Source organism: Aegilops tauschii, chromosome 2 (assembly GCF_002575655.3).
Source record: "Aegilops tauschii subsp. strangulata cultivar AL8/78 chromosome 2, Aet v6.0, whole genome shotgun sequence".
Lineage (NCBI taxonomy): Eukaryota > Viridiplantae > Streptophyta > Magnoliopsida > Poales > Poaceae > Aegilops > Aegilops tauschii.
The window spans coordinates 31,901,386-31,927,443 of NC_053036.3; the positions used below are offsets into that span (position 1 = coordinate 31,901,386).

Genomic DNA, 26,058 nt, shown 5'->3' on the forward strand with positions numbered 1-26,058 from the left:
CTGGCATGAACATGTCTTGGATATCAATATATTTACGTATACTACTGGGGCAAATAACAATAATCGCACACGTAATTTATTCCACATCGAAACATATTAACAAATACCTACGAAAAATAAAATGTTTGTTAAAATATACCCTTGAAGCGTGCGTGCGAACGACGAACGACAAACGGTGGCCACCAAACTGCCGGAGCTTCACCTCCACCACCTCCACCACACTGCCCCAACTTCACCACCACCACCTCCACCAAAATGCTCACCACGACCACCACGAGCTACCCCATCAGTAGATCGAGACATCTTTTGGCTGCCCTAAGTTGAATCCATTCATGGTGCCAAAACCACAAAAAACTGGCTCATTTAGGTATAGAAATTGGAGGCATTTTTGTATAGAGAGAGGAGAAGGAAAGAACAGAAGAAGAACAGAAGCTCTCGCGTGGAGCGTGGAGGAAAGGGAGGATAAGGCCGCAGGGAGCCAGGTCAGCCGCGCGCGAGGTGGGGCCGCACCCTGTCGGCCAGCAGCAGGCCGATTGGCCCGCGGTAGGCTGACAGGGGCGCGACCGCGCCGACAGCTCCCTCCCTCCCTCTCATGACGTGGCCAGCCCAATCCGAGGCCGACACATGGCAGGCGGGCCAGCTGTCGGCCGGCTACTGGCCGACTGCGCCCACTCGGCCTGCTGCGGGCTGACTAGCCCAGTCGGCCAGCTGCGGGCCGACGGTGTATTATTTTTGTAAATTATTTTTTCAGCGTAATATTTTTGCAAATTGATAAAAAAAATGTATTATTTAAAAAAAATGCACAATCATCTGGACACCGAGCCCGGGGGGGTTGTCGATGGCCGCGTACCAATTGTGCCATAGGGCGCGAAGGGCGGTGTGGAAGGGAGGCCAGTATACTAGAGGCTTCTCTCTTAAAGAAAACATACGGTAGGTAAACGAATTACTGTTGAGCAATTGATAGGAAAGCGCATAATTATGACGATATCTAAGGCAATGATCATGAATATAGGCATCACGTCTGTGACAAGTAGACCGACTCCTGCCTGCATGTACTACTATTACTCCATACATCGACCGCTATCCAGCATGCATCTAGAGTATTAAGTTGGTAAGAACGGAGTAACACCTTAAGCAAGATGACATGATGTAGAGGGATAAACTCAAGCAATAATATAAACCCCATCATTTTATCATTGATGGCAACAATACAATACGTGCCTCGATACCCCTTCTGTCACTGGGTGGGAACACCGCAAGATTGAATCCAAAACTAAGCACCTCTCCCATTGCAAGAAAAACCAATCTAGTTGGCCAAACCAAACCGATAGTTCGAAGAGAAATACAAAGGTATCTTAATCATGCATAAAAGAGTTCAGAGAAGACTTAAATAATAATCATAAATAATCTGGTCATAAATCCTTAGGTCCGTGGACCCTTAGGAGAACATCGAGGAGAATATCGAGGAGAACATTGTATTGAAGATCAAAGAGACAGAAGAAGCCATCTAGCTACTAGCTATGGACCCTTAGGTCCGTGGTAAACTACTCATGCTTTATCCGAAGGGCAACAAGGTTGATGTAGAGGCCCTCCGTGATGGAATCCCCTCCGGCGGAGTGCCGGAAAAGGCTCTAAGATGGGATCTCACGAGAACAGGGCGGAAAAGTATTTTTTGTGTGCCCTCTGACGTAGGGGGAATATTTGAGGATTTATAGTGCGGAGATTAGGTCAAAAGGGGCTACGAGGGGCCCACAAGCAAGGGGGCGCGTCTCCACGGCTTGTGGCCTCCTCATGGGTCTTCTGGCCTCCTCTCCAAGTCTCGTGGCCTCCTCTCAAATGTTTTATATGAAGTGTTTTTTGTAATATTTATATTTAGAGTATTTTATAAAATATAAAAATAATAATAAAGAAAAACACAAAAAAAGAAGACGTAAAAAAAAGAAAAAAAAAACAAGGCTGTAGCCTCCCCGCGCCTGGGCCGGCCTATCTTCCATCGGACTCGCTAGAAGCGAGGTATAGAGGCGCGCCCATGCACCACTGCCCCTCTTTAAATAAAAAAACGAACAACTGCATTCCCCAAGATCATAGAGAACGCCGGCGCGACGGAGATTCGCCGCCGACGCCGCATTCCTCCCCCCACCCTGAGAGTCCTCCTTCTCCACCCGGAGCAATCTCTCGCCGGGTACCACGCCGGCCATCGGCCCAGGAGACGGAGAGAGAGAGGAGGCCGCGGATGACCGGAGAGGAGGACGGTTGAGATGGAAGTCGATCACGCGCGCGGTGTCGCCATAGCGTCCCGCGCGGAGCCCTGAGAGACGCAGTGACCCCCGGTTGTGGTAAGAGTACTACTGTCAAGGCTATTGCCAAGTAGAAGAGTGATACAGAGTAGTAGTGCACGGTAGAGGTCCAGGTATAGGTTTGTAGCACCAATTTGGGGTTGTTGGAGATGCCGGAGGAAATTTGTCTGGATTCCGTTTTGCAACCTGATTAGCATGTTTTTGTTTGTCTTCTCAGCTGCAGCGACAACACCGTGGTTTTAAATCTGATTAGCATGTCTGTTCCATGTATTGCCATTTAATCCAATAGTTTTTAAGGTATATAAGCATACGGGTTGCAATTTTTACTGCTCTGGTTATATGCCGTAGGAAAATAATATAATTTCTGCTCCCCAGAATTCATCATTCAGTCAGCTTGTTCTAGATGCCTTAATAATTTGTTCTTTGTAAGCATATCAGAACCTTATTGCTTGCTTCCACAAATACTACATGCAGTACAGTAGGGAAGCATATGCTGGTACCATGGACATATTCTATGCTGAGCCGGTTGAGGAGTTAAAAAACAATTTCCTGAAATCTGAACTGCATTCTGGAAATTTATGCACATAAAATTATAAATATGGTTCAGAGGCTATAATTGGTAGGGTAAGCCTCTTTGAATACAAGAACAATCACTTTCATTTATCTTGAGTATTGAGTAACAAAGAATCTCGACCAGCAGTCACTACCATCTATGTTTTTTTTCTGTATAAGACAACGGCGAGCACACCCTGCAGAGGCCAGGCCGCGCACCTGCGCCGATGGCCAGTGTGTGATGCTAGCATTCAACATGCAGTAGTTAGTAGCTATGGCTGGTCGTTGCAGTGCCTTCTCATTGGCAGTTTATCCATCTAAATATTTTCAAGTTTCTATGTAGTTATACATGGTTGTGTTGCAGAATGCACAGTTTTTCTGCACAAATTTGTATGCTCGACATTACTCTGTATTTTCGGCCACCTTCCTTATTGTCACTCAGGCCTAGGGGTGCCTCCCATCTGCCGTCGTTGCGCACGCTTGGTGCTGCTCCGCCATGATTTGCCCCCTTTTCTCTGTTCCTTGGCTCTTTCTTTAGAATCTGGTCATTTGGTGCTTATTTTCATTTGTTTGTGGTGTTCATCTTGCAGTATGAAGTGAGGAAGAGGATGACACAATGTATTTTCTCCAGATGGGGTAGAGAAGAAACAATATGATAACACAGAAGAAAACTGAAGGAGCGTGGATAATAAACGGAGCTAGGGTCTGGGTCGGTCTGTGTTGTTCTCCTGTTGGGTGGGCTTGTGGTGGTGAAGAAGGATACGTGTGAGCGTGCTAAAAGAACCAGAGGATTGTGCAATTGTCATTACAGAACACAGAAGGGGAGAGGGTTGTATGATGGTCGCGACACGGGGAGAGCACCTGGGGAAGTACAGAGGGAGAGCACGTATTCCGATGAGATGTTGATTCAAGACAACCCGATGCTTGCTTTGGTGGAAAACAAGATGGAGTGTAGCTATTAATTAGACGAGCAAGAAAATGATGTTCCTCTACTGGAGTGTTTCGCTGAACTGATCATAGTGCTTCGATTTGCTTGTATAGTCAAAAAATTAAAAAATGAACTTGGAGATCAGTTTCTATTCAATGTTATATTCTGTACTCGGTGTCGTTGTTTAGTCAAAAGCTCGTGATCTTGTGATTGGGGGCTCAATTGTGGACCGGGTGTCGTTTCTGACAGAGTAGGTGTATGATGACTTGTTTCTTTGGATGATTTATGTTGGACAGCAGTCCTCCATCCTTTGTTTTCTTGTGCACTGGTTCTGGAGATGGGCTGAATATATTTGAAATAATTTCAATTTGTAGAAACATTTCTTGTGCCATAACTACATTCAGTTTTCACCAACTCAAGCCATACTCTTGCTGAACCATCTGTAAAGTTATCACACAATCAGAGAGCATAGTTACACACAATCACACAATCACACAATCAGGAAGGTAGGCACACATAGTGTGTATTTAGGCACTACTAAAACATCTTGCCTACAAATATTGTTAGCTTAACACTGGAGTACTAAACTGAAGCAGGAGACCTAGGCAGCTGCTAAAACATCTTGCCTTCATTAGTAAGAGAGTGCTTTACAAGGCACTTCATCACAATGTAAAAAGTCCTAAACAATGGCTCCTCACCATTCGTCGGTGCACCTTGGTTTTGGATACGGGTTGTTGAATGCTGCCTTTTGGATCCGTTCGATCAACTTCTTGTCAAGATGCAGATAGCAGCTTCTTTCGGCATTTCCCTGCAATTTGATAAAATGCAAGAAATAAAAATCAGTGGTGCTCCACAATTTAGTTATCTTTGAAGTGGCATGTCTTACCGTGTATGATTCCAGGAGATTTCTCCACTTATCCTGAAAAGTTAAACAAAGTGATGGATTGGTGTTAGTGGCGGACCTAGGACAAATAATTAGAGGGGGACGAGAGAAAATAATTAGAGGGGGACGAGAGAAGGTAAGAACAACACGACTTTACCTTGAGATTGCCCGCGGTTCGGACCGACGTTGGAAACCATTTCTTCTTCATCACAGACCACCGTGCCACCCCGCAATCTTCGACGCCATCCACCAGCATAGCTACCTCTTCAGGTGTCCAGTGGCTATTGTTGGTTCTATGTGATGTTTCCTGTCAAAACAACCAACGACGTAGAATTCTTTGGCTGTTTTCCATTGATGTATTAATGACAATTGAAAATCTGAACTAAAAAAGGGCGTACAATATACAGAAAAACTAGCTACATGTGCAAGATAATTAGTTTGAATTTCCACCCGAGAATAGACACAGGCCTCACCCCAAAATGGTTACCCAGATGCCAAGATTGGTCTGTGCACAACGGCACCCTTCTCTTGCGAGGGCCTCTCTTGCGCCTCCAGCCGCTCTCTGGTCCATCCGCTGTATGAGCGGCGCTCTCCGTCTCCGGCGGCGTGGTGTCTGGCGTCTCGTCGTGGGTAGAAAGACAATAGGGAGCTACAAGTTGGCCTCCATTGGACCCAAAACCTGAAACCATAGATGCAGTTGGTTTCCTATGTAAACTAGCATCGATACATTTGATCTCTTTTGTGATGTTGTAACAAAGTTCAGAGAAGCATCGCACCTTCCCAACATTCGTGGAGATCGCTCTCGTCAGGTGGTACTCCGAGCAGCTGGTCGATCGGCACGTCATACACTGAATAGAATTCCATCTGCCGTCAACAACAATGAAACACATGTGTTGATTTCATTAACAGCAATGAAACTGCCTAACCGTTGTGTCAGATTTGATAAGATGAATAGAACTATGATCGCATTAAGCCACATTTGCTCATGGACCCGTATTGTGTCCAGATTGTCTTGGTATGCTCACTGAGCACGGTGAACTGAGCCAACGGGGGGGCGCCCGCCCGTCCGCCGCGGTTCTTGTCTGACATTCCGGCCGTGCACCGGACGCCGGCGCTGGCCTGTGTTTCTGCTCGAAAGCCTACTCCTTCACCTTCCGTGGACCAGCCGTCCATCACGGACGCCGGCCGTGGCCGCCTCCGCATATTGCGTCGAGGTTATCTCAGAATGCTCACTGAGCACGGTGCATGTGGAGTGCAGGCCGCGCACTGAGCAGAGCACTCTCGACGCTATGGAGTGGAAGCACCACAGCCTGATCCGCCAATGGGGGGACGTCCGCCCCTCCGCGTCGCTTTTCTCTGAAATTCCCCCCACGCTGCCGTACCGGCCGTCCGCCGTCCATCGCGGCCGCCCGCTGCGGCCGCACAGGCCGTCCACCTTCCCGCACTCAACGCACCTGGCCGCCTCCGCCTCGCCCACCTCTCCACCTCGTCGGCGAGCTCGGCCACGGTCATCTCGCGCGCGCGGATCTTCCTCCGCCGCCTGCCTCCCGGCTCTGCCCGCTCAAGGCTGTCGACCTCCGCGACGACGACCCCTCCCAGGCCTGCCCCGCGCTGTCTCCTCGCTCGGCCACCCATCCGTGCCCACCCTGCACGCGCAGCTCGACCACGGTCGCTACGCGCGCTTCCTCTGTTCCTCATGGACTACGGTCCCGGAGGCGATCTGCACTCGGGGCTGCAATGCAGGCGCGCGGCGACGGGCGCGCAGCACACAGCGGCATCCAGAGGAAGGGGTGGCCATTCAACTATGAACTACAGAATGCCCGGCGCGCGCGTGTGCAACGGAGAAGGAACCAAGACGAACAGCAAAAACGAGGAAAAGAACCATGAAAGAGACACGCACCGGCTGCCGATTTGTGTTGCGAAATCCACCGGCCGGCTGCCGATCTGTGTTGAGGAATCCACCGCCGGCTGCTGAGGGTGTGTGTATCGGCCACGAGCCCGGGACTGTTCCTACCGACTTAAAAAGGAAATTTGCAACCGTGTTGCTTTGAGCAACTTCACATAAAAGGGAGTGCTCCACATGGGATGCATGGCCCATGTTTCTCCCTAAGTGTGGAATGTCATTTTCAGTGGGGTCCAATGCTTTTACATGGGTGTAAATGTTGCTTTCGGTGCGGTGCAACCCTTCTTTATATGTGTGAAATGTCATTTTCAGCGGGTCCTATCCAACCCTTATCATGACTTCAATGGACATAGGTGTCCCTAAATGTTCCACCTATGCTTTTTTGTAAATTTAATGGACATCAATTTTTGGTGCGGTCCAATGCTTATTTATATGTGTGAAATGTCATTTTCAGCGGGTCCTATATAATGCTTATCATGACTTCAATGGACATCAGTGTCCTTCAATGTTTCACCTATGCTTTTTTTTGTAAATTTAATGGATGTAAAAAGTCGGTGTCACTGGATGTCCCACCTAATGATTTCTACATATTTAATGGATGTGACTAGTCAATGTCACTATTAGCGTTGTGCGCGCTTTGCTGCGCCGTTTTGTGCTGTTGGAATATCATAATGGAATTTATTTAGTTTGGCGTGTGAGGGAGTGATGGTGTATATAACGTAGTGTTCTGATGGGCTCTTCTTGAATATCCGCTAATCAACCCACCCGTATGTGGGAAAGTTTTTTGAGCTGGCGACCACATGTACTATGTTGTGTTACGGTGTCGTATGTTGATGGCTCATTTTTGCCAGGTGGTGAGAGGTTGCGCGGGACTCATGTATTTTTATGGGCTAGTTGTTGCCGATTAATTAAAAAAATCATTGCCTTTGTCAAAATCATGAAGCAGATCCAAAATTAAACACCACAATCAAAATCATTGACCCAATCAAAATTCTGAACCGGATCCAAAATTGAACACCTGGGTTCAATAATAGTCATGAACCAAATTCAGAATAACCTCAATTAAAATTATTGACCAATCAAAATCGTAAACTAGATTCGAAATTGGGCTCCTCAATTGAACGAGGGAGCTAAAGTTACGGTCCATAGTGTATTTGTAGTTATAGGTAGATTATTAGATGTTCCATTTAACATTTCTCACAAATTTAACAAAGAGTAAAATGCACTCTGAGTATCTAATGAACTTGCTGGTAAAAGTTCTTTTACTTTGGTCACTGTATGCTCCAGCAGGTGGTCGATGGGCACGTCATATACTGAACGGAATTATGTGTCCATCTGCCATTAACAAAAGTGAACCGTCTGTGCTAATCCCATTAACAAGAATGGATGAAACTGCCTAACCATTGTGTCAGACTTGATAAGATGAATAGAGTTTTGACCAGATTAAATCAGATTTGCTAATCGACGCATATTCTGTGCAGATTATCTCAGCATGCTCACTGAGCACTGAAGACATCCCTCCGCCTCGCTTCTTCTCTGACATGGACTCTGTTTGTGCTCCAAAGTCTCGGTATCCACCTCCTCCGTCGGACTTGCCAAAAGATGGAGCGAGCTGCGTACAGATTTCTCAAGTGTCAGACTTGCCAAAAGATGGGCGTATTCTGTGTAAAGATTGTGCCATTATGCTCTGCGTACAGCAGAGCAGATTGCAATTCCTCCGCCCCCTCACTGTCGCCGCCATGAAAGCACCACCACAGGCCACACCCTCCTCGACGAGTCCCGCGTTCTCTGTACGCTCGACCACCCATTCGTGCCGCCCCACTGTTCTCCATGGACTACGGTCCGGATGGTGATCTGCGCTCGGGGCTCGAATGCAGGCGCGCACTGAGCTGAACAGACCCGAGCTCAAATGACAGCGTCGTCATCCAGAGAATGGGGTGGAGAATGGCGCGCGCGTGTGCAACATAGAAGGAACCAAGATGAACAGCAAAAAGGATGAAAAGAACCGATGAAAGAGACACCCACTGGCTGCTGATTTGTGTCGAGGAATCCACCGGCCGTCTGATGAGTTCGTCGAATTCAACGAACCTGGAGCTGAGCAGAGAGGAGGCTGAGCGTGTGCATCGGCCACGAGCCCGCGAGTCTTCCCAGCGACTTCAAAAAAATTGCAACCTTGTTGCTTTGGTAGCTTTGCTATTCCACGTAAAGCTACGTAAGAGCGCTGGTTTGGCATACTTTGATTGGAAGAGAAAATGGCACGGACCGAGCTTTGCTACATCAACGACAATTACCCACTATACCACCCGTAAGTGAAGAAAACAATTTGATTTTTTTTTTTTTAAATCGCCGCCGGGTTCAGTTCTTATATATCGATACACTCATGTATCACAAGCACACAAGTAGCACATTTTCTCCCTTTTTCTCTCATATATAGCAAACGCGCTTCCTTCATTTTCTTCCATTTTTTCCCTAATATAGCAAGCGCACCTCCTTCTTCCAGCATGCAGTAATGGGCCGGCCCATATGCTGGTCGTGACGCCCCTTGTTTTTTCTTTTTTCTTCTTTGCATTTTTCCCTTCTACTTTTGCTTTTGCTTCTCCTTCTTTAAATTAATTTGGGGTTTCCCAAAAATCTAAATTTCAAAAAGTTGCGAGTTTTGAAAAAATATATCGAGAAATCATAAAATGTTTGTGAATTCAAAAAACATTCGAGAAATCATAAAATATTTGTGATTTCAAAAAATTGTTGGCATATTATACAAAAATCATGATTTCATAAAAATGTACATGAAATAAAAAATGATTATGATTTTTTAAAAATGATCCTGTATTCAAAACATATTCGGTAATTTGAAAACAGTGCCCATGAATTTTTAGAAAATGTCCAAAAGGATTAAAAAAGTTCATAAATAACCAACAAAACGAACCGTCGCTTAGATAGAGGTTTTATTAGGGGATCTGTAGAGGTAGTTTTATGATTTTATTTAGCCCCCCGTGCGTCGGGTAAAAAAAAAGGTTTCCATATTCTGTAAAGTGATGAGCCCAAAAAATTGACACAGCTTTTTATGGGTTAGTTTTTGTAAGCTATATGAAAATGACTAAATGTCTATTTTGCCTCCATACACAACTATGTTTATTCTGATAACACGGGATTGCTGGTTATTAAAAACACCGTTACGCTAGGTCAAGGCGAGACACATCATTCATCAGTCTAGCTCATGCAGGGTTCATCAATGTAGTTTGCTCAGCCAAAATATATTTCATTGTGGCGCCTTAGGAAATCAAGTTGTGATGAGACCATCACATTTTCAGTTTATAAAATGACTTTTTTAAAAGTCTCTTATCTTATCTTTTCTTTTACGAACAAGTCTCTTATCTTATCATCACATCACCCAGACAGAGTTTGTAAAATGATGTTTTATAAGTCCTTATCTCATCCTGCCATTTGATTCAGACTTTTTTACCTCTACCACATCTGCATAATCAAGAAGTAGTCTAGACAAATATGAAAACAGTATGGAAGGGAGTAATAGAGGGGGAAAATTTTGTTTTTGCCACTCCATATTTTGTCAATTTTCCTTATGCCACTCTAGGTTTTCACATTTCACTTTTGCCACTCTTAGTTTTTGACAATTATCACAATTGCCATTCCCGTGGCAAAAGCAAAATTTTCAAAGTGGCAATTGTGATAATTGTCAAAACCTAAGAGTGGCAAAAATGAAAAAAATATATTTGTTTTTGCCACAGAATGGCAATTGTGATAATTGTCCAAAACTAAGAGTGGCAAAAGTGAAATGTCAAAATCTAGAGTGCATAAGGAAAATTGGCAAAATCTAGAGTGGCAAAAACAAAATTTTCCCTAGATAGAGAAGGGAGAGATGATAGCCTCTCTTTTGCTAAAAAAACTTAATAGGAATGAATTGGAAAATACTTTCTCTGTAAAAAAAAATATAAGAGTATTTAGATTACTAAAGTAGTGGTCTAAACGTTGAGTGCAGTGTTTCGATGCCCACACTCATCTGCACCCGGTCATAAAAAATCAAAACAAATACTAAAATTTTTTAAAAAATTCCAAAAAAAATTGGGTGGTATATAATTTTATGCGTGAGGTCCTCTCCAATTTTTGAATCGTTTGGACTTCTGAGCAGCTCTCGGCAAAAAAGACAAACGGATCAAAACAGTGCATGAACAGTAAATATTTTTAGAGACCCTGATTTTTACTTTTTTGAAATTTGGAGCGGACCTGACGCATCAAATTATCTACCATCCAATATTTTTGAAATTTTTGTAATATTTATTAAGATTTTTTTATTCAGCTCGGGTGCAGATGAGCCTGGCCTCATAAATGGATTTTGGTCTAAATGTTATGTTTCTTTACGGAGGGAGTAGTGTAGAATTTTTGGATAAGGCAAGGAAGAAGCCTTGGGAATTGGGATGACTGATGGTGCATCGCGCCGCGTGACCGTGGTCGGTCACCGGTACCCGCGTGGGAGCCTCCCTCCCGGGGAGTTTCCGGGAAGCCGCCGCCGCCGCCGCCCCGCAAACCGCGACCACAAAGCGGCTTGACCCACGCAGACGGACTGACGGACGCTGCCTCTCCTCCTCACTCTCGCGGGCGACTTGTGGCGGCGGCTGGCGAACGAGAGCGTCGAAGGCGGCAGAGGTCAGCCTCCAATCCTCTCTCTTCTCTCCGGCTTTCCCGCTCTCTCCTCTCGAATCTCCTATGTCGCGGCGGCCCCGGCAGGATGCGCCCGGCTGATTTTGGGGCCGCGGGTGGCTCGGCGAATTTGGGGTCACGGCGGTCCGGCGGATCTTGGGGCGTGACGGTCCGTGGCGGTGGGGCGGATTTTGGGGGGCGCGGCGCTGGCGAGGATCTGAGGGGGGAGGCAGCCGCGTGAGGAGGCAGAGGGGAAGACGACGCCAACATCTGATGGCTGCGTGGCTTGCTCTGTACTGATCTGTTCTAGTATCTCCGTTGCAGAAGTACAACAAAGAGCAGCAAACTGGAGCCATCCTTCGAGTCTCGATCCTCTGAGTAGACTGCCATGGCGCTGTGGACAGGGCTGGGTCAGGCGGCGACAGTGGCGCAGCTGGTCGGTGCGGACGTCGGCGGCCTCATCTCCATGATTGTGCAGGCCGCGATGACGGCTCGTCAGAACAAGAGTGAGTGTGAGCAACTTGCTCGTCGTGTCCTCATGATCGCGTAGCTGCTGCCGCACGTGCAGGAGCCGGAGCCGGAGGCGGCGCAGCCGCTGGCCGGGCTGGGCGATGCTCTTCGAGACGCCCACGAGCTCGTTGTGTCCTGCCAGGGGAGGGGCGCGGCGTACCAGTTCGTTATGGCTGGCAGGACGGCCGAGAGGTTCAGGGAGGTTCAGAGCAAGATTGACTCCTACCTAATCCTCTTCCCGGTGATCAGCCACATCGGCATAACACGCCGCCTTGATCGAATCTACAATGTACTTGTTCAAGATGGCTCCACCAGAGATGAACCGTCTCGACTTCCACAGTCGTCCCAGTTGCAGGTACGTACAACTTCAATACAAATTGATCGCTCGACCTGCTGAGAGGATATGCTGAAATTGATACTGACGGCTCGGGATGAAGGTAGTACTGAAATCTTGTACGAAGGGGGTGCGCGGTCACTGCTCATTTCTGGTCTCTTTTTCAGGAGTCTGCGGAGGTTGTTCAGGAGGTACTATCGCAAGGAATCAAGGAGTTCACGTTGGCGGAGATCATAGCTGCCACCAAAAACTTCGCCCATGACACAATGATGGGTCACGGCAGCCATGGAAGGGTGTACAGGGGGAGGCTTCACGATGGACGAGAGGTGGCCATCAAACGCATGTCAGAAAACATACAGCTGGAGGACTTCCGCACGGAGCTTGACGTCGTAGCACAGCTACAACACAAGCATATCATCCACCTCCTTGGATGGTGTGTGAGCAGTAAGGGCAAGCGCCTGCTAACCCGGCGAACAAAGGAGTTAGAAAGGCTGATCGTGTACGAGTACATGGAGAATGGCACGCTCTTCGACCACCTGCACCGAAATCAGGCCGGCTCCTCTATGCCGTCACCGGTGACGATGTCTTGGAAGATGCGCATCGATGTGCTCCTCCGTGTTTCACAAGCAATAGAGTACATGCACTGTCATTCCAACCCTCTGATCATCCACCGTGACATCAAGTCAAGTAACATCCTTTTCGATGTTAGTTGGGTGCCTCATGTTTCAGATTTTGGCTTGTCAGTCGTCTGGGACATGGCGAGTGAGGTGTCGTGGTTGGATGTCACCGTTAGAGGCACACTTGGGTACATCGACCTTGAGTACCTTCACACAGGTCATCTGAAGCCGGCGAGTGACGTGTACAGCCTCGGCGTGGTTATGCTTGAGGTTCTGACAGGGAAAAAGGCGTTTTCCCAAGCAAAGGAGGAGATGAATAGAGATCTGGCATCCTTTGCAATCCCCATCATTGAGGCCGGAAATATTGAGGAGATGCTAGATAGGCGACCTGTACCAGAGCCAATGCCATGGCACCTGCACGCATTGAAGCGTGTGGCGCAGATTGCACGATGCTGCGTGAAGTTTGCCGGGAAGGACCGGCCTGCAATATCAGGCATCGTTGCCAACCTCGAGACGGCATGCGAGTTGATCTGCAGAGATGAGCCAGATTCAGTTGACAAGTCTGGTTTGTGGCCCTTCCTTGAAAAAGTTGACGACTCACCAGACTCTCCACATGCCAGGAGCATGCCTCTGTTCTGATCTGGTACACTAGAAACTAACTGAACTTTGTTCACATTAATGAATTCAGTCATGTACATACACTGATGAAAGGGGCTCACTGCTCATTTTGTGGTCTCTTCCTTAATTAGGAACCTGAGGTGCTGGAGGATGGGCCTTGGCACCAATCGTCCAAGGTGCATTATACCGTGGCAGGCTTCACGGCCGGTGACCAAGTGGCCGTCAATCACATTAGCCACCCGACGAGCATCATTAGGTAATCCCCCGGTTCTAGTAATCTGCAGGCTTAAGACAGAGCATGGGATGGACTCACACTATTATGTATAGTTTGCTTCTACACCACCCACCCTACCTTTTCTTTTGAATCCCAGAACCATAGACCAATTGTGTTACGGCATTTTCATACAGTAATTAAATAAAGTACATATGTACAAATGAAGCAAAATACAAGAAAGGTTTATCCAATACCAGCCCTAGGTAACATAGAAATTGGAGTAAGAGACGATAATAAAGTTGGTACTGTGGACAAAGAATGAATGAATGATGCTGCGGATGTCGTTATATATGTAATGTAGTGTCGTGGCCATAGTTTAGAAGCCTGATGTAGGATGTACTGCTTTCTGTTTCTTCGTAGAAGAGTTGCAGTCTTGTATGCAGAAGCTCAGAAACCTCAATAAGCAGGCATAGTTGGCTGGGGTAGAGTTCCCCTTCAGCTGATTTTGGATCTGGTTGTCTTATCAATTTCAGATGAAATGAAATTGGGGGGCTGATGCTCCTTTTATCGAAATTATTAAAAAATAAATAAGAAATCGGTGCTGGTGCGACAAGTCCAACGTGTGCCTCTTCTTGGGCGTTCCATGTGATCTTTAAAACAATTGCTTTCTTGTCCCAGTGAAGCCTAAGGGGGAGATGGGCGTGCTTTCTTTTGCGGCAATGTTGGCTACCTGTAGAAGGTGCCTGTTGTTTCACCTTTAGTGCCACATTGCTAGTTTATTCAGAGTTACTTCCTGACCCAATAAGTAATACTTCCAGGGTTTATTCTTTGACATGTAACGAGAAAAGTGTAAGTGGAGCCGTTTTTTTAGCCGTCGTGTTACATTGTTGCTACACAAGAGTTATATTCAGCTAGGGCTTGAACATGGGTGGCCTCCTCACTTTGGTAGCCTGCTCGAAAGAATAGGCCATCTCGATCAGCCTCGGCTCATACCCCTGCAGCCCGCCGAAGCATATCCCGAAGGGGAACCCCTTCTCGTCGTACCCCGCCAGCACAACGATGCCAGGGTGGCCGCTGATGGCGAGAAGGCTGGAAATGTCGCTGTTAGGCGCCACGATCGCGTCCAATTGGCGCTCCATCGTTAGCTTCTGTAGCCCATTCGCGTTCAGCTCCTTCAGGCTACGGATCACGGCTCTCTCTACGGGCCCAATGCCGTTTGTGCTTTGGGCAGCGATAAGATCAGGCTGCCCGAAATCTTTCAGCCTCTCCTGCACCAACATGTAAATAAATTTTGGAAGAGCCTACATAAAGAATAAGTTCCATTAACTGCCGTGTTGATTCTACCTATGCATGTTTCAGTTGTTTTATTGCCTCATGATCTATGCAGCAGGAATCTATAAGCAAAACTGAGATTTTTTTTTGACAGACCTAGATCTACAGTATATTGTTTGAATAACAAGAAGTGAACCATCTGCCATTGGACACAAGCAGGGCAAATCATCTGACCCATGGTAAAGTGTGGCAAATAATCTAATCCCCCGAAATATGGATTCAGTTGGGTCTTTTGGTGCACTTACACTAGTAGAAAAGAGGGCTTTGGTTCAGGCCGGGTCAGCCCATTAGTCCCGGTTCAGTCCAGAACCGGGACCAATGGGGGCACTGGTCCCGGTTCGTGAGGCTAGGGGCCTGCCGGGCCTCGTGGGGGCATTGGTCCCGGTTCGTCTGGCCCCTTTGGTTCCGGTTGGTGGGACGAACCGAGACCAATGGGCCTCGCTCCTGGCCCACCACCATTGGTCCCGGTTGGTGGCTTGAACCGGGACCACAGGCTGCCTTTTAGTCCCGGTTCATGCCACGAACTGGGACCAATGAGGTGCCTATATATACCCCTCGTCCGCGAGCAGAGCACTCCAGTGCTCTGTTTTTCTCTGGCCGGCGAGGGGAGGGCTTTGTGGTGCTCTAGCTCACCTTCTATGACATGAGGTGTTCGATGAAATGCCCGAGCCACACTAGTTAAGCTTTCTCCTCTCGAAGCTCGACCTCAAAGCTCCATTTTCCTTGAGATTCGTCTAGGTTTAGCGGCCCGTCACGTCCCATTCCCGTCTTCACCTCTGTCGATCGCCCGCGCCGATCTCGTCGCCGGCACCACCGTGGTGAGCCTCTTATTCTTATCTTCTTTCTGAAAGCAAAAAAATTCTTACTTTAGATAGATACTTGTCTAATTTTCTTACTATTTTATTGCTTGTTATTATATAGTGCGATGGTTTTGGTATCCGCCCCCGTCGGCCCTCGTCCTGTCTATGATTCGGATGTGGTATATATTATCTTTATAACTATTGGTTCATTTATTGTTTATGAAAATTATGCCGACCAACATGACATAGATTTTATTTATCTAGGAGGTATGTGAACCGGAAATTCCAACCGACCCTATTGTCGAGAGGTTAAATTTAGTTGAAGAAGAAAACAATTACTTAAAGAAAAAAATAAAAAAATTGAGGAGGAGAAGATGATATTGGAGTTGCATGTTGTGGATGTCGTCGATGATCACAAGATCAAGATGGATGTAATGCGCTTGAAGATTAGAAAGATTAGAAAATATGCCATTCATACCGAGGCTTGGTATCATTATGCCGTTGGATCAATTGTTACCTTGGTTGCGATTATGATCGCATTTGTTTTCGCATTGAAATGTTTTACATAGTTTCAATGTATGATTTAATTAATTAGATGCTTTGGAGAGCTATATGTTGTTAGATGAGAACTATGTATGTACTTTGGTTTTAATGTGATGATGAACTTCTATTAATTTGGTCACTTAATTATCTATTCATGATGTTCTGTAATGGTTTTTGACACACTTAATTATATATAATGCACGCAGATGAACCGGCAATGGATGTACGGTGACAGACACACCTTCGAGTACATTAAGGGCGTGCATGATTTTCTCGGAGTGGCTGAGGCAACAAGCAGAATGGCTTTATGTGTTGTCCATGCCCTACATGTGGGAATACGAAGTCTTACTCTGACCGGAAAATCCTTCACACCCACCTGCTTTACAAGGGTTTCATGCCACACTATAATGTTTGGACGAGGCACGGAGAAATAGGGGATGATGGAAGACGGCGAAGAAGAAGAGGACGATGACAACTATGTGCCCCCTGAATACGGTGATGCTGCAACGGGGGAAGCTGCTGAAGATCAAGAGGAACCAGTGCCCGATGATGATGATCTCCGCCGGGTCATTGTCGATGCAAGGACGCAATGCGAAAGTCAAAAGGAGAAGCTGAAGTTCGATCGCATGTTAGAGGATCACAAAAAAGGGTTGTACCCCAATTGCGAAGATGTCAACACAAAGCTCGGTACCGTACTGGAATTGCTGCAGTGGAAGGCAGAGAATGCTGTGCCTGACAAAGGATTTGAGAAGCTATTGAAAATATTGAAGAAGAAGCTTCCAAAGGATAACGAATTGCCCGACAGTACATACGCAGCAAAGAAGGTCGTATGCCCTCTAGGATTGGAGGTGCAGAAGATACATGCATGCCCTAATGACTGCATCCTCTACCGCGGTGCGTACAAGGATCTGAACGCATGCCCGGTATGCGGTGCATTGCGGTATAAGATCAGACGAGATGACCCTGGTGATGTTGACGGCGAGCCCCCAGGAAGAGGGTTCCTGCGAAGGTGATGTGGTATGCTCCTATAATACCACGGTTGAAACGTCTGTTCAGAAACGAAGAGCATGCCAAGTTGATGCGATGGCATAATGAGGACCGTAAGAAAGACGGGAAGTTGAGAGCACCCGCTGACGGGTCGCAGTGGAGAAAAATCGAGAGAAAGTACTGGGATGAGTTTGCAGGTGACCCAAGGAACGTATGGTTTGGTTTAAGCGCGGATGGCATTAATCCTTTCGGGGAGCAGAGCAGCAATCACAGCACCTGGCCCGTGACTCTATGTATGTATAACCTTCCTCCTTGGATGTGCATGAAGCGGAAGTTCATTATGATGCCAGTTCTCATCCAAGGCCCTAAGCAACCCGGCAACGATATTGATGTGTACCTAAGGCCATTAGTTGAAGAACTTTTACATCTGTGGAATGGAAACGGTGTACGTACGTGGGATGAGCACAAACAGGAGGAATTTAACCTGCACGCGTTGCTGTTTGTAACCATCAACGATTGGCCCGATCTCAGTAACCTTTCAGGACAGACAAACAAGGGATACCACGCATGCACGCACTGTTTAGATGACACTGAAAGTATACCTGGACAAATGCAGGAAGAATGTGTACCTGGGCCATCGTCGATTTATTTCGACCAACCATCAATGTCGAAAGAAAGGCAAGCATTTCAAAGGCGAGGCAGATCACCGGAAGAAGCCCGCCATGCATACCGGTGATCACGTACTTGCTATGGTCAATGATTTACACGTAATCTTTGGAAAGGGTCCCGGCGGACTAGCTGTTCCGAATGACGCTGAGGGACACACACCCATGTGGAAGAAGAAATCTATATTTTGGGACCTACCCTACTGGAAAGACTTAAAAGTCCGCTCTTCAATCAACGTGATGCACGTGACGAAGAACCTTTGCGTGAACCTGTTAGGCTTCTTGGGCGTGTATGGGAAGACAAAAAATACACCTGAGGCACGGGAGGACCTGCAACGTTTGCACGAAAAAGACGGCATGCCTCCGAAGCAGTATGAAGGTCCTGCCAGCTACGCTCTTACGAAAGAAGAGAAAGAAATCTTCTTTGAATGCCTGCTCAGTATGAAGGTCCCGACTGGCTTCTCGTCGAATATAAAGGGAATAATAAATATGCCAGAGAAAAAGTTTCAGAACCTAAAGTCTCATGACTGCCACGTGATTATGACGCAACTGCTTCCGGTTGCAACTGCTAGGCCTGAATACGACTAGAAACCCATCCATGGGCCAGGATTCAGGCCCGCAGAAGGCCCAGTAGGCCCATCAGGCATAGCAGTGACAATTAGGCCCGTAGGCCTGCAATGGAGAGGAGCTCGAGAGGGTTGGCGCAGTAGCGCTTATAAACCACTCTCGAGCTCTCTCAACTAGCGAGGTAGGACTAAACTTTGGCCGCGACGCGGGCAGCACATGTCCTTTGGTCCAAGTTGGTGGCACCAACCGGGACTAAAGAGGGGCAACCGGTACCAATGCCCCCCTTTAGTCCTGGTTGGTGCCACCAACCGGGACCAAAGGCCGCCGCTTCCCGCCCTTTGGGTTGCTGAAAAGAGGCCTTTGGTCCCGGTTGGTGGCACCAACCGGCCACCAACCGGGGACTAAAGGTAGCATTGTCCCGGTTGGTGCCACCAACCGGTACCAATGCTCTTTGTATATAAGCTGGACTTGTGAAATTTCACAACTTCACCGTCAGTTCGTGCCCGACGCCCAGCGCTGCTCCTCATCGCCGTCGCCGTCATCGGCCCTGCCTCCGACGCCGTCTCCGCGCCGCCCCTGCCTCCGACACCGTCGCCGTGCCGCCCTGCCTCCGACGCCGTCGCCGCCCCGCCCTGCCTCCGATGCCGTCGCCGCGCCGGCCCTGCCTCCGACTCCGTCGCCGCGCCGCCCCTGTCCCCGACCACGCCGTCGCCGCGCCCGAGCCCCTTCCCGCGGCCTGCACCCGCGCGCCGGCGCCCTCACCTCCCCCGCCGTCGCCATCGCCAGACGCCCCCGCTGTGAGCCGCCGCGCCGGTCTGGCTCTGTTTTTATTTTGTATTAGATTAATTTTTTGTTCATATATATATAATGTATATTTGTATGTATGTGGCTGTATGTAAGTTCAGAGCATGTTTTTATTAGATTAATTTCTTATTAGATTTATTACATTAATTTTTTTGTTCACAACATGTTTTTGTTCATATATGTATTTTTTTGTTCATATGTGTATTAATGTTTTTGTTGTATATATGTAATTTTTTTCAATGTATATATGTATGTGGTAGCTATATATGCATGATGAGGGGGTGGGGTCGATATACCCCCTCCCCGATAATTTCAACATGAGGGGAGGTCGATACCCCCCCCCCCCCCCCCATAACATTTTTTAGAAAAGTTTTATATATCTAGCTAGGAAGAAAGGAAGAAGGAATGAACTAAGAAGAGGATTAAGAAGAAAAATAAGAGGAGAAGAAGAAGGAATAGAGGAGAAGAAGAAAAAATAGTCTCCTTTTTTTCTTCTTCTCCACTTTTTTTATCTTCTACTTCCTCTTCTTAATTTTTATCGGGAACTCCATTCCAAAATAACTTCGACATGATGGGCGGTCGATATATATACCCCCTCTCGACCGTGATAACTTATACCACGGGAGCACCCCCCGGCCCTCTCGCTCGACCAAAACTCTCGAGGACACCCAAACCCTAGAAAAAAACGATGTCGGTCTCCTACCCCCTCCCGCCGCGCCCCTACCCTTGAAGCGTTGCCGAGGCCACCCCAAACCCAGAATAAGCTAGGTCTACGTTTGCACTAATATATCCACCTGATGTCATGTTTGTGTAATAATTTCCATGTTGTAATATTTGCATAAACAATGGAGCACGGACGAGACGAGGAAGCAGAAGAGGTGTTGGGGGACATAATCTTAGCCGGAGGTGATATCTTGTCGTATCTTAACGACAATGATGGTCTGAAAGAACAGGGTGAAGAAGCAAGCTACGGTGATCGAAGAGTGGAGGAGGAAAGACATGATTATGATGGCTCCGGTGACCCAATGCTGGTGCAAGAAGGAGCCCGTGGTGACGGCTCCGGTGACCGAACAGAGTCCGGCCAGGTAAATATATTAGTTAAGCCTGTGCTGACTAGCTAATTGATGCATTCATTGTTTTGGTAGGTATGTTCACATATTAATTAACTCTCGTCTTTCTTCTTTTTTCTAGCCCTCCGGATCGAGCACAACTTCGATAAAGAGACGAGGCCCGAAGAGAAAGTTGCGGTCGGATGAAAGGTTTGAGATCACAGCAATCGCGCGCGACGGCCAACCGATTGAACCCATCCGGACAAAGGATGCATTTGCTGCTCAGTGCGGGGTTCTTATTAGGGACAAGATCCCGATCAGCATCCACCAATGGTATAAGCCTAAGAAGGAAGACCCTGAGGTGTCTTATGTCAATGATATGCAGAAAGATGATCTTTGGACTGAGCTGAAGGCAAATTTCACCCTACCACTAGAGGAGGATCCGGAGAAGCCAGTTAAAGAGCAATTAATCAAGTCTCATGCTCTTAAGAAGATGGCAGACCTATTCAGGAGGTGGAAGAATGAGCTGAAAACGTTTGTCGACAAAGAAGAGACACCAGAATTCATCGGCCGGTATGAGAAGATCAGAGATCACTGGCCCGCATTTGTGGCCCACAAGACATCGGAAAAGAGTAAGAAGATGTCAGCGACAAACAAGAAGAATGCTGCGAAGAAGAAGCTTCACCATCGCACAGGGTCAGGTGGCTACCCCAAAGCCCGGCCTAAGTGGGCCAAGGCTGAGAATGATCTGCTTGATAAAGGGATCGAACCACAGACAATGAACTGGCCAGACCATTGCCAGACTTGGTTCTTCGGGGCTGGCGGAAAATTGGACCCTGTATCAGGGAGGTGCGTTTGGACGGACGAGCTTTTGAGAATTCCAGTCAAGAGGCTTCAGCACTATATCGATGCAGCGCAGGAAGGGACGTTCGTTCCAGACAGAGAGAACGACGAGCTCACAATGGCCCTCGGGAATCCTGAGCACCCTGGACGGACACGAGGCACGCCAGGCTCCGTTCCGTGGAAGGCTGGTTTTCTGGACGCAGGCGGTTACAAAAGCCAGGAGAGGAGGAAAAAAGTGGAGCTGACCCAAATTCAGAAGCTGCACGAAAGGGTTCAAGCGCTAGAGGAACGAGACGGCAATCGACATGCCGAAACTACCCCGCCATCTCAGCGGAGAAGCAGCGTGGCTTCCACCGAGCTGCTTCAGCCGGAGCATGTCTTGACGGCTCCTGCTAGCTACCCCGTGGATGCTATCACGGAGTCTCAACATTGCCACCTTATGACGCAATGGCAGAACTTCAAAGTCAAGGCGGCTGTTGGCTCTGTTTTACCTCCTGAACCCGGCGCAACCTACCACTGCCGGCCGATTCCAGAAGGATATGCTAGGGTGATGGTGGATGAAATAACGGAGGGATTTGAGGACCTCCGGCTTGACCACCCTACCGGTGACGGGGAGACTCGGCTGGGTTCTGCTCTGAAGACTCCATGCCTATGGCGGAAGGAGCTCATCAACCTTCCGAACTAGACGCCTTCGGCGAGTAAGGGCACTCCGCCTACTCCTCCGCCTCCTTCTCCGGCGAGTGATCAGGGCACTCAGCCTCCTTCTCCGGCGCGTGGCGGCACTCCGCCTCCTCCTCCGGCGAGTGATCAGGGCACTCAGCCTCCTTCTCCGGCGCGTGGCGGCACTCCACCTCCTTCTCCGCCTGCGCCGGCGCGCCAGAGCAGCCAACCTCCTCCTTCTCCGCCTCGTCAACGAGGGCAGAAGAGACCCGCCGCCGCTCCGGCTGCTCCGGCGCGTCGTAGTCCTTCTCCTCCGCCTCGTAAGCAAGGAAAGAAGACAGCCGCAGCCGCTCCGTCTGCTCTGCCGGCGTCTAGCAGTACAGCCAGAGGCGGGAGGCAATATAGATTCGGTCCTTCTCTGAAGACTCCAGAGAAGTTACCATACGAGAGGACCGAGGAGGAAACCACGAAGATCGTGCGAGCCGAAGTGACGAACTTCTTTGAAGGGGTGAAAGCAAATAAACATCCACCTCCAGAGGAGAAGGTAGATCCGGTGAAAGCGAAGCGCACTCTGGCTGCCCTGACAAAACCACCAAAGTCTCCGCCGAAAGGCAACTATGAGCGCATTATTGCAAAGACATTTGCCGAAGCGGAGCGGTCGGGAAGTACTGTCAGTGATCAAAGGTTAAAAGAACGACGAGCTGGGAAAAAAATTGCCCAGCTCGGCGAACAAGCGAACCAATCGTGCCCCCCGCTCAAGGTGTCTAGCGACATCGTCGCTAATGATCCGAGGATGGTGCCCGGTTATAGCAATCTTGGAGATTACCCGCCCGACGATGTACATTATGATATCTTGGAGGCGGACGAACACAAATACCATTACGGGAAGCCTCTCATCAAAGATGAAAGATCTCTAACAACGATGATGCGAAGATTACATGATTGGTACATGAAAACCTGCAGAGAGTCTGGGGGGAGGAATACTTTGACGCTGAGAGTTAAACCGGAGCATGACCTCGTTGGAATTGAACTGTTGAATGTTCCATTTGAGGAGTTCTTCCGGTCTTTCAATCAAAAGGCCCTCGATAAATCAACGATCACTTGCTACTGTCTGTAAATAGTACTACTTCTGTCATTAAGTCTCTCTATATAGTTCAGCTCTTTCATTGCATGTATTTATAATTATCCTCACTATATTATGCAGATTGAAGATCGCCGAATTGAAGAAAAGACAAATCGATGATATTGGGTTCATTAACACAAATGTCATAGATGCAACTAAGGTTAAATATCATGCCGAAAATACCGAGGCCAACTTGCTACGATCGTTGGTAATAAATGAAAACAAAGATATAATACTCTTTCCTTACAACTTCAAGTGAGTGTTACTGTCTTGTGCATATTCGGTTTCCCTTATTAGTCCAGGTTATAGTACTGTAATTGATGACTTATGCATGCGTGCGCAGCTTCCACTATATTCTCCTAGAGATTAAGCTTGAGCAGGGAGTAGTAACCGTCTTAGACTCGAGACGAAAAGATCCCCAGGACTATGCGGACATGACTCAAATGCTCGAGAAGTAAGTTAAATCGATCATTATCCACCATATCAGCAACTTTGTTCATTTCCTGATATCAAGTAATTGTTTTCTTTGTCTGGCAGGGTTTGGAGAAAATTCACCAAAAAAGCTCCGGGACTGCCGAAGAAGCTGCAATTTAGACACCCGAAAGTAAGTACTATAGTAGCATGTTCCGCGCATCTCCTAGTGATTCAAGCGCTAGTTTCGTCAATACCATTTAGCATGCTTGCTTATCAGTTTGATTGACCTCTATTTCTTGTAAAGTGGTTGTGGCAGGAACCCGGGAATAATTACTGTGGATACTACGTTTGCGAGTCCATCCGCTACACGACCTGTGAGCGGGGCTACTCTGACGAACAATATGAAGTGCGTAAGCAATAATATTCACAATTTTATTTTATTACCATCATTTGTGTTGAGTTTCATTTATTCATATATATATATATATATATATATATATATATATATATATATATATATATATATATATATATATATATATATATATATTGACCCCCTTCTTCAAATTAGATCTTTTGGATGCGGGATGAACTCCTAGCACCAGATCGTATGCGAGCAATTCAAGAGGAATTGACGGCATTCTTCCTTGACCACGTGATCGCTGAAAACGGAGAATACTATGTGAACCCTGTGTTCTTACAATTTAATTAGGAGATTATATTGTAAGAGATAATTATTGTATATATGTAGCCGATAGTGTCGGATAGATATACGAGAACTTGTTGTTCGACCAATCCCTCGGAGAAGGAGAGGTGGTCGATATCACTTCTCTCTGTATGCATATGTTCATGACGATCTTCTGTTTCCTTCATTTGATTACTAGCTAGCGTGTCTAGTCCTCTCCATACGTATATAGTACGTAGCGTCGACCAAGCACGGAGATAAGAGAGGACACTTCTCTCTATTAATTAGCTAGCTAACACAATATATGAAACACCTAAATTAACCCCCCAAAACCCCCAACCCCCCCTTTAAAAAAAAACAGAAACCCCAGCCCCTGAAATGCTGACGCGTGGATGCCTATTGGTCCCGGTTAGTGCCACCAACCGGGACCAAAGGCCCTCTTGCCTGGGCTCGCCGCACCGGCCACGTGGAGACACATCTGTCCCGGTTCGTGTAAGAACCGAAACTAAAGGATTAGGGCATTAGTAACGACCTTTTAGTCCCGGTTCAAAAACCGGGACAAAAGGCCCTTAGCAATCGGGACAATAGACCCTTTCTCTACTAGTGTTACCTCCACAGGAAGCTTGTTGTTGAATGCTATGATGTCTGCTAGCGAATGGACCGGGGAGTAGACCAAGCCTGCCAAATACGCGGTTATGCTCAGTTTGAACTCTGCCTGCATCGCAATCCCCTCCTTGGCATAAATCTGAACCAATAGAGCGGTCAAATTGGCAGCGATGTCCAGCTTCTCGATCACCACTGCTCCAAGTTTCCTTTGGAAAAAGAAAAAAAATCAAGAATCAATTCGTATATTTATAGTAGTATTCAAATTGTTAGCTGCCTGTCATATTCATTCATGGACTGTGAAATGTAAACCGTCACTACGAAGGAACCTCATTGTGGCGAGGTGCTGCTTGTACGTATTCAACTGCGTCTGGTCATATCCTTGGAAGAAGCCATTGGGGACGCCGATCCTCTTGCCTTTGAGCCCTTTTTTCTTTAGGAACTGCGTGTACCCGCCGTGCGGGATGTACTTGGATGCCGCTCCGGTGGCCGCGGCGTCTTGCGCGTCGTAGCCGACGATGGCACTGCGTCCGACACCGTCCGGCACATCGGCCTGCATTTTATTTCCATCAAACGGCACCAAGATTTTCAGGTTGAATGAATATGAAACAACAGCTCCGTTTCAAAAAGAAAAAGAAAGAAACAACAGCGAGAAGAAAAAGAAGGAGGAAGGGTTACCCGACGGTGTCCTGCAACGGGGTGATGGGGACGACGCCGGCCCGGCTGGTCAACCCCAACGTTGGCTTGATGCCGACAACTGAGTTGCACGACGACGGGCAAAGTATGGAGCCGTCGGTCTCGGTGCCGAGCGTCACGGCCGCCATGTTGGCCGCCACGGCCACGCCGGACCCGGCGCTCGACCCGCACGGGGTAGACGACAACACGTACGGTTCCGCGCCTGGCCGCCGCGGGCGCTCCACCCGGCTTAGCGGAAATTGGCCCACTCGGACAGGCTGGCCTTGCCGAGCACCACGGCGCCCGCGCGCCGGAGCCGAGCCGCCACGCCGGCGTCACGCTTCACCACAGAGCCGAGGAGGGCCAGCGAGCCCGCCGTGGTGTTGAGCGCGTCACGGGTGGCGATGTTGTCCCGCCGCGCAGCAGCGAGCCGGTGGCCATGCTGCGGCGGCGCTCGGCGTCGGCATGCTTGGCCTGCCTGAGCGCGTCCGGGTTGACCTCGATGACGGCGTGCAGCAGCGGGTTGAGGCGGCCGATCTGATCCAGGTAAGAACCGGACAAGCGCCGTGGAGGTCAAAGTCCCGTTGCTGAACCCTAGCTGGATGGCTTCGACGGTGGCCTCGTGGAACTCGAAGCCGTGCGCGGCACCGGCGCCGGCCACGAGAGCCAGGACGGCAGCGACAGCTTGCAGCTGCAGCGACGCCATGATGTTAGTTTAGCTTAGCTAAACGGTGGCGGTGGCAGTGGCAGTGGCACCGGCGGGGTTGGTGTGCCTTGGCTTGTCTGCTCTTTGCTC

General features: G+C 48.1%; 2 protein-coding genes and 1 pseudogene across 3 annotated transcripts; 1 reads left to right on the forward strand and 2 right to left on the reverse strand.

The window, feature by feature from the left end:
* Nucleotides 1-4,205: 4,205 nt before the first annotated feature.
* LOC120974891 (uncharacterized) lies at nucleotides 4,206-6,773 on the reverse strand. 2 transcript variants are annotated; one of them, XR_006669183.2, is made up of 6 exons: nucleotides 6,561-6,771; nucleotides 5,437-5,524; nucleotides 5,134-5,339; nucleotides 4,818-5,001; nucleotides 4,664-4,696; nucleotides 4,206-4,585 (listed from the first exon to the last, which is right to left on the reverse strand). XR_006669183.2 is itself a non-coding variant. In XM_040401442.3 (6 exons), exons 1-6 carry the CDS (start codon nucleotides 6,756-6,758, stop codon nucleotides 4,472-4,474), a joined length of 789 nt encoding a protein of 262 aa, XP_040257376.2. In that variant the 5' UTR covers nucleotides 6,759-6,773; the 3' UTR covers nucleotides 4,206-4,471. The 2 variants fall into 2 exon arrangements, 1 of the variants encoding a protein (XP_040257376.2); XM_040401442.3 differs by having other exon boundaries at nucleotides 4,818-4,967; nucleotides 6,561-6,773.
* Nucleotides 6,774-10,960: 4,187 nt separating this feature from the next.
* LOC109739375 (putative serine/threonine-protein kinase-like protein CCR3) lies at nucleotides 10,961-14,083 on the forward strand. Its single transcript, XM_020298467.4, has 4 exons — nucleotides 10,961-11,225; nucleotides 11,544-12,084; nucleotides 12,231-13,323; nucleotides 13,430-14,083. Exons 2-3 carry the CDS (start codon nucleotides 11,899-11,901, stop codon nucleotides 13,317-13,319), a joined length of 1,275 nt encoding a protein of 424 aa, XP_020154056.1. The 5' UTR covers nucleotides 10,961-11,225; nucleotides 11,544-11,898; the 3' UTR covers nucleotides 13,320-13,323; nucleotides 13,430-14,083.
* Nucleotides 14,084-14,356: 273 nt separating this feature from the next.
* On the reverse strand, nucleotides 14,357-26,036 carry LOC109777819 (probable amidase At4g34880; annotated as a pseudogene).
* Between the last annotated feature and the right edge of the window lie 22 nt (nucleotides 26,037-26,058).

Coding starts and splice junctions, on each gene's coding strand:
- LOC120974891 (XM_040401442.3), bottom strand. CDS start 6,758: ATGGGCCATGCATCCCATGTGGAGCACTCCCTTTTATGTGAAGTTGCT. Junction 4,968..5,133: donor ATCTGGGTAACCATTTTGGG/GTGAGGCCTGTG, acceptor TTGTTTTGACAG/GAAACATCACATAGAACCAA. Junction 4,586..4,663: donor ATCTCCTGGAATCATACACG/GTAAGACATGCC, acceptor ATCAAATTGCAG/GGAAATGCCGAAAGAAGCTG.
- LOC109739375 (XM_020298467.4), top strand. CDS start 11,899: ATGGCTGGCAGGACGGCCGAGAGGTTCAGGGAGGTTCAGAGCAAGATT. Junction 12,085..12,230: donor CACAGTCGTCCCAGTTGCAG/GTACGTACAACT, acceptor TCTCTTTTTCAG/GAGTCTGCGGAGGTTGTTCA.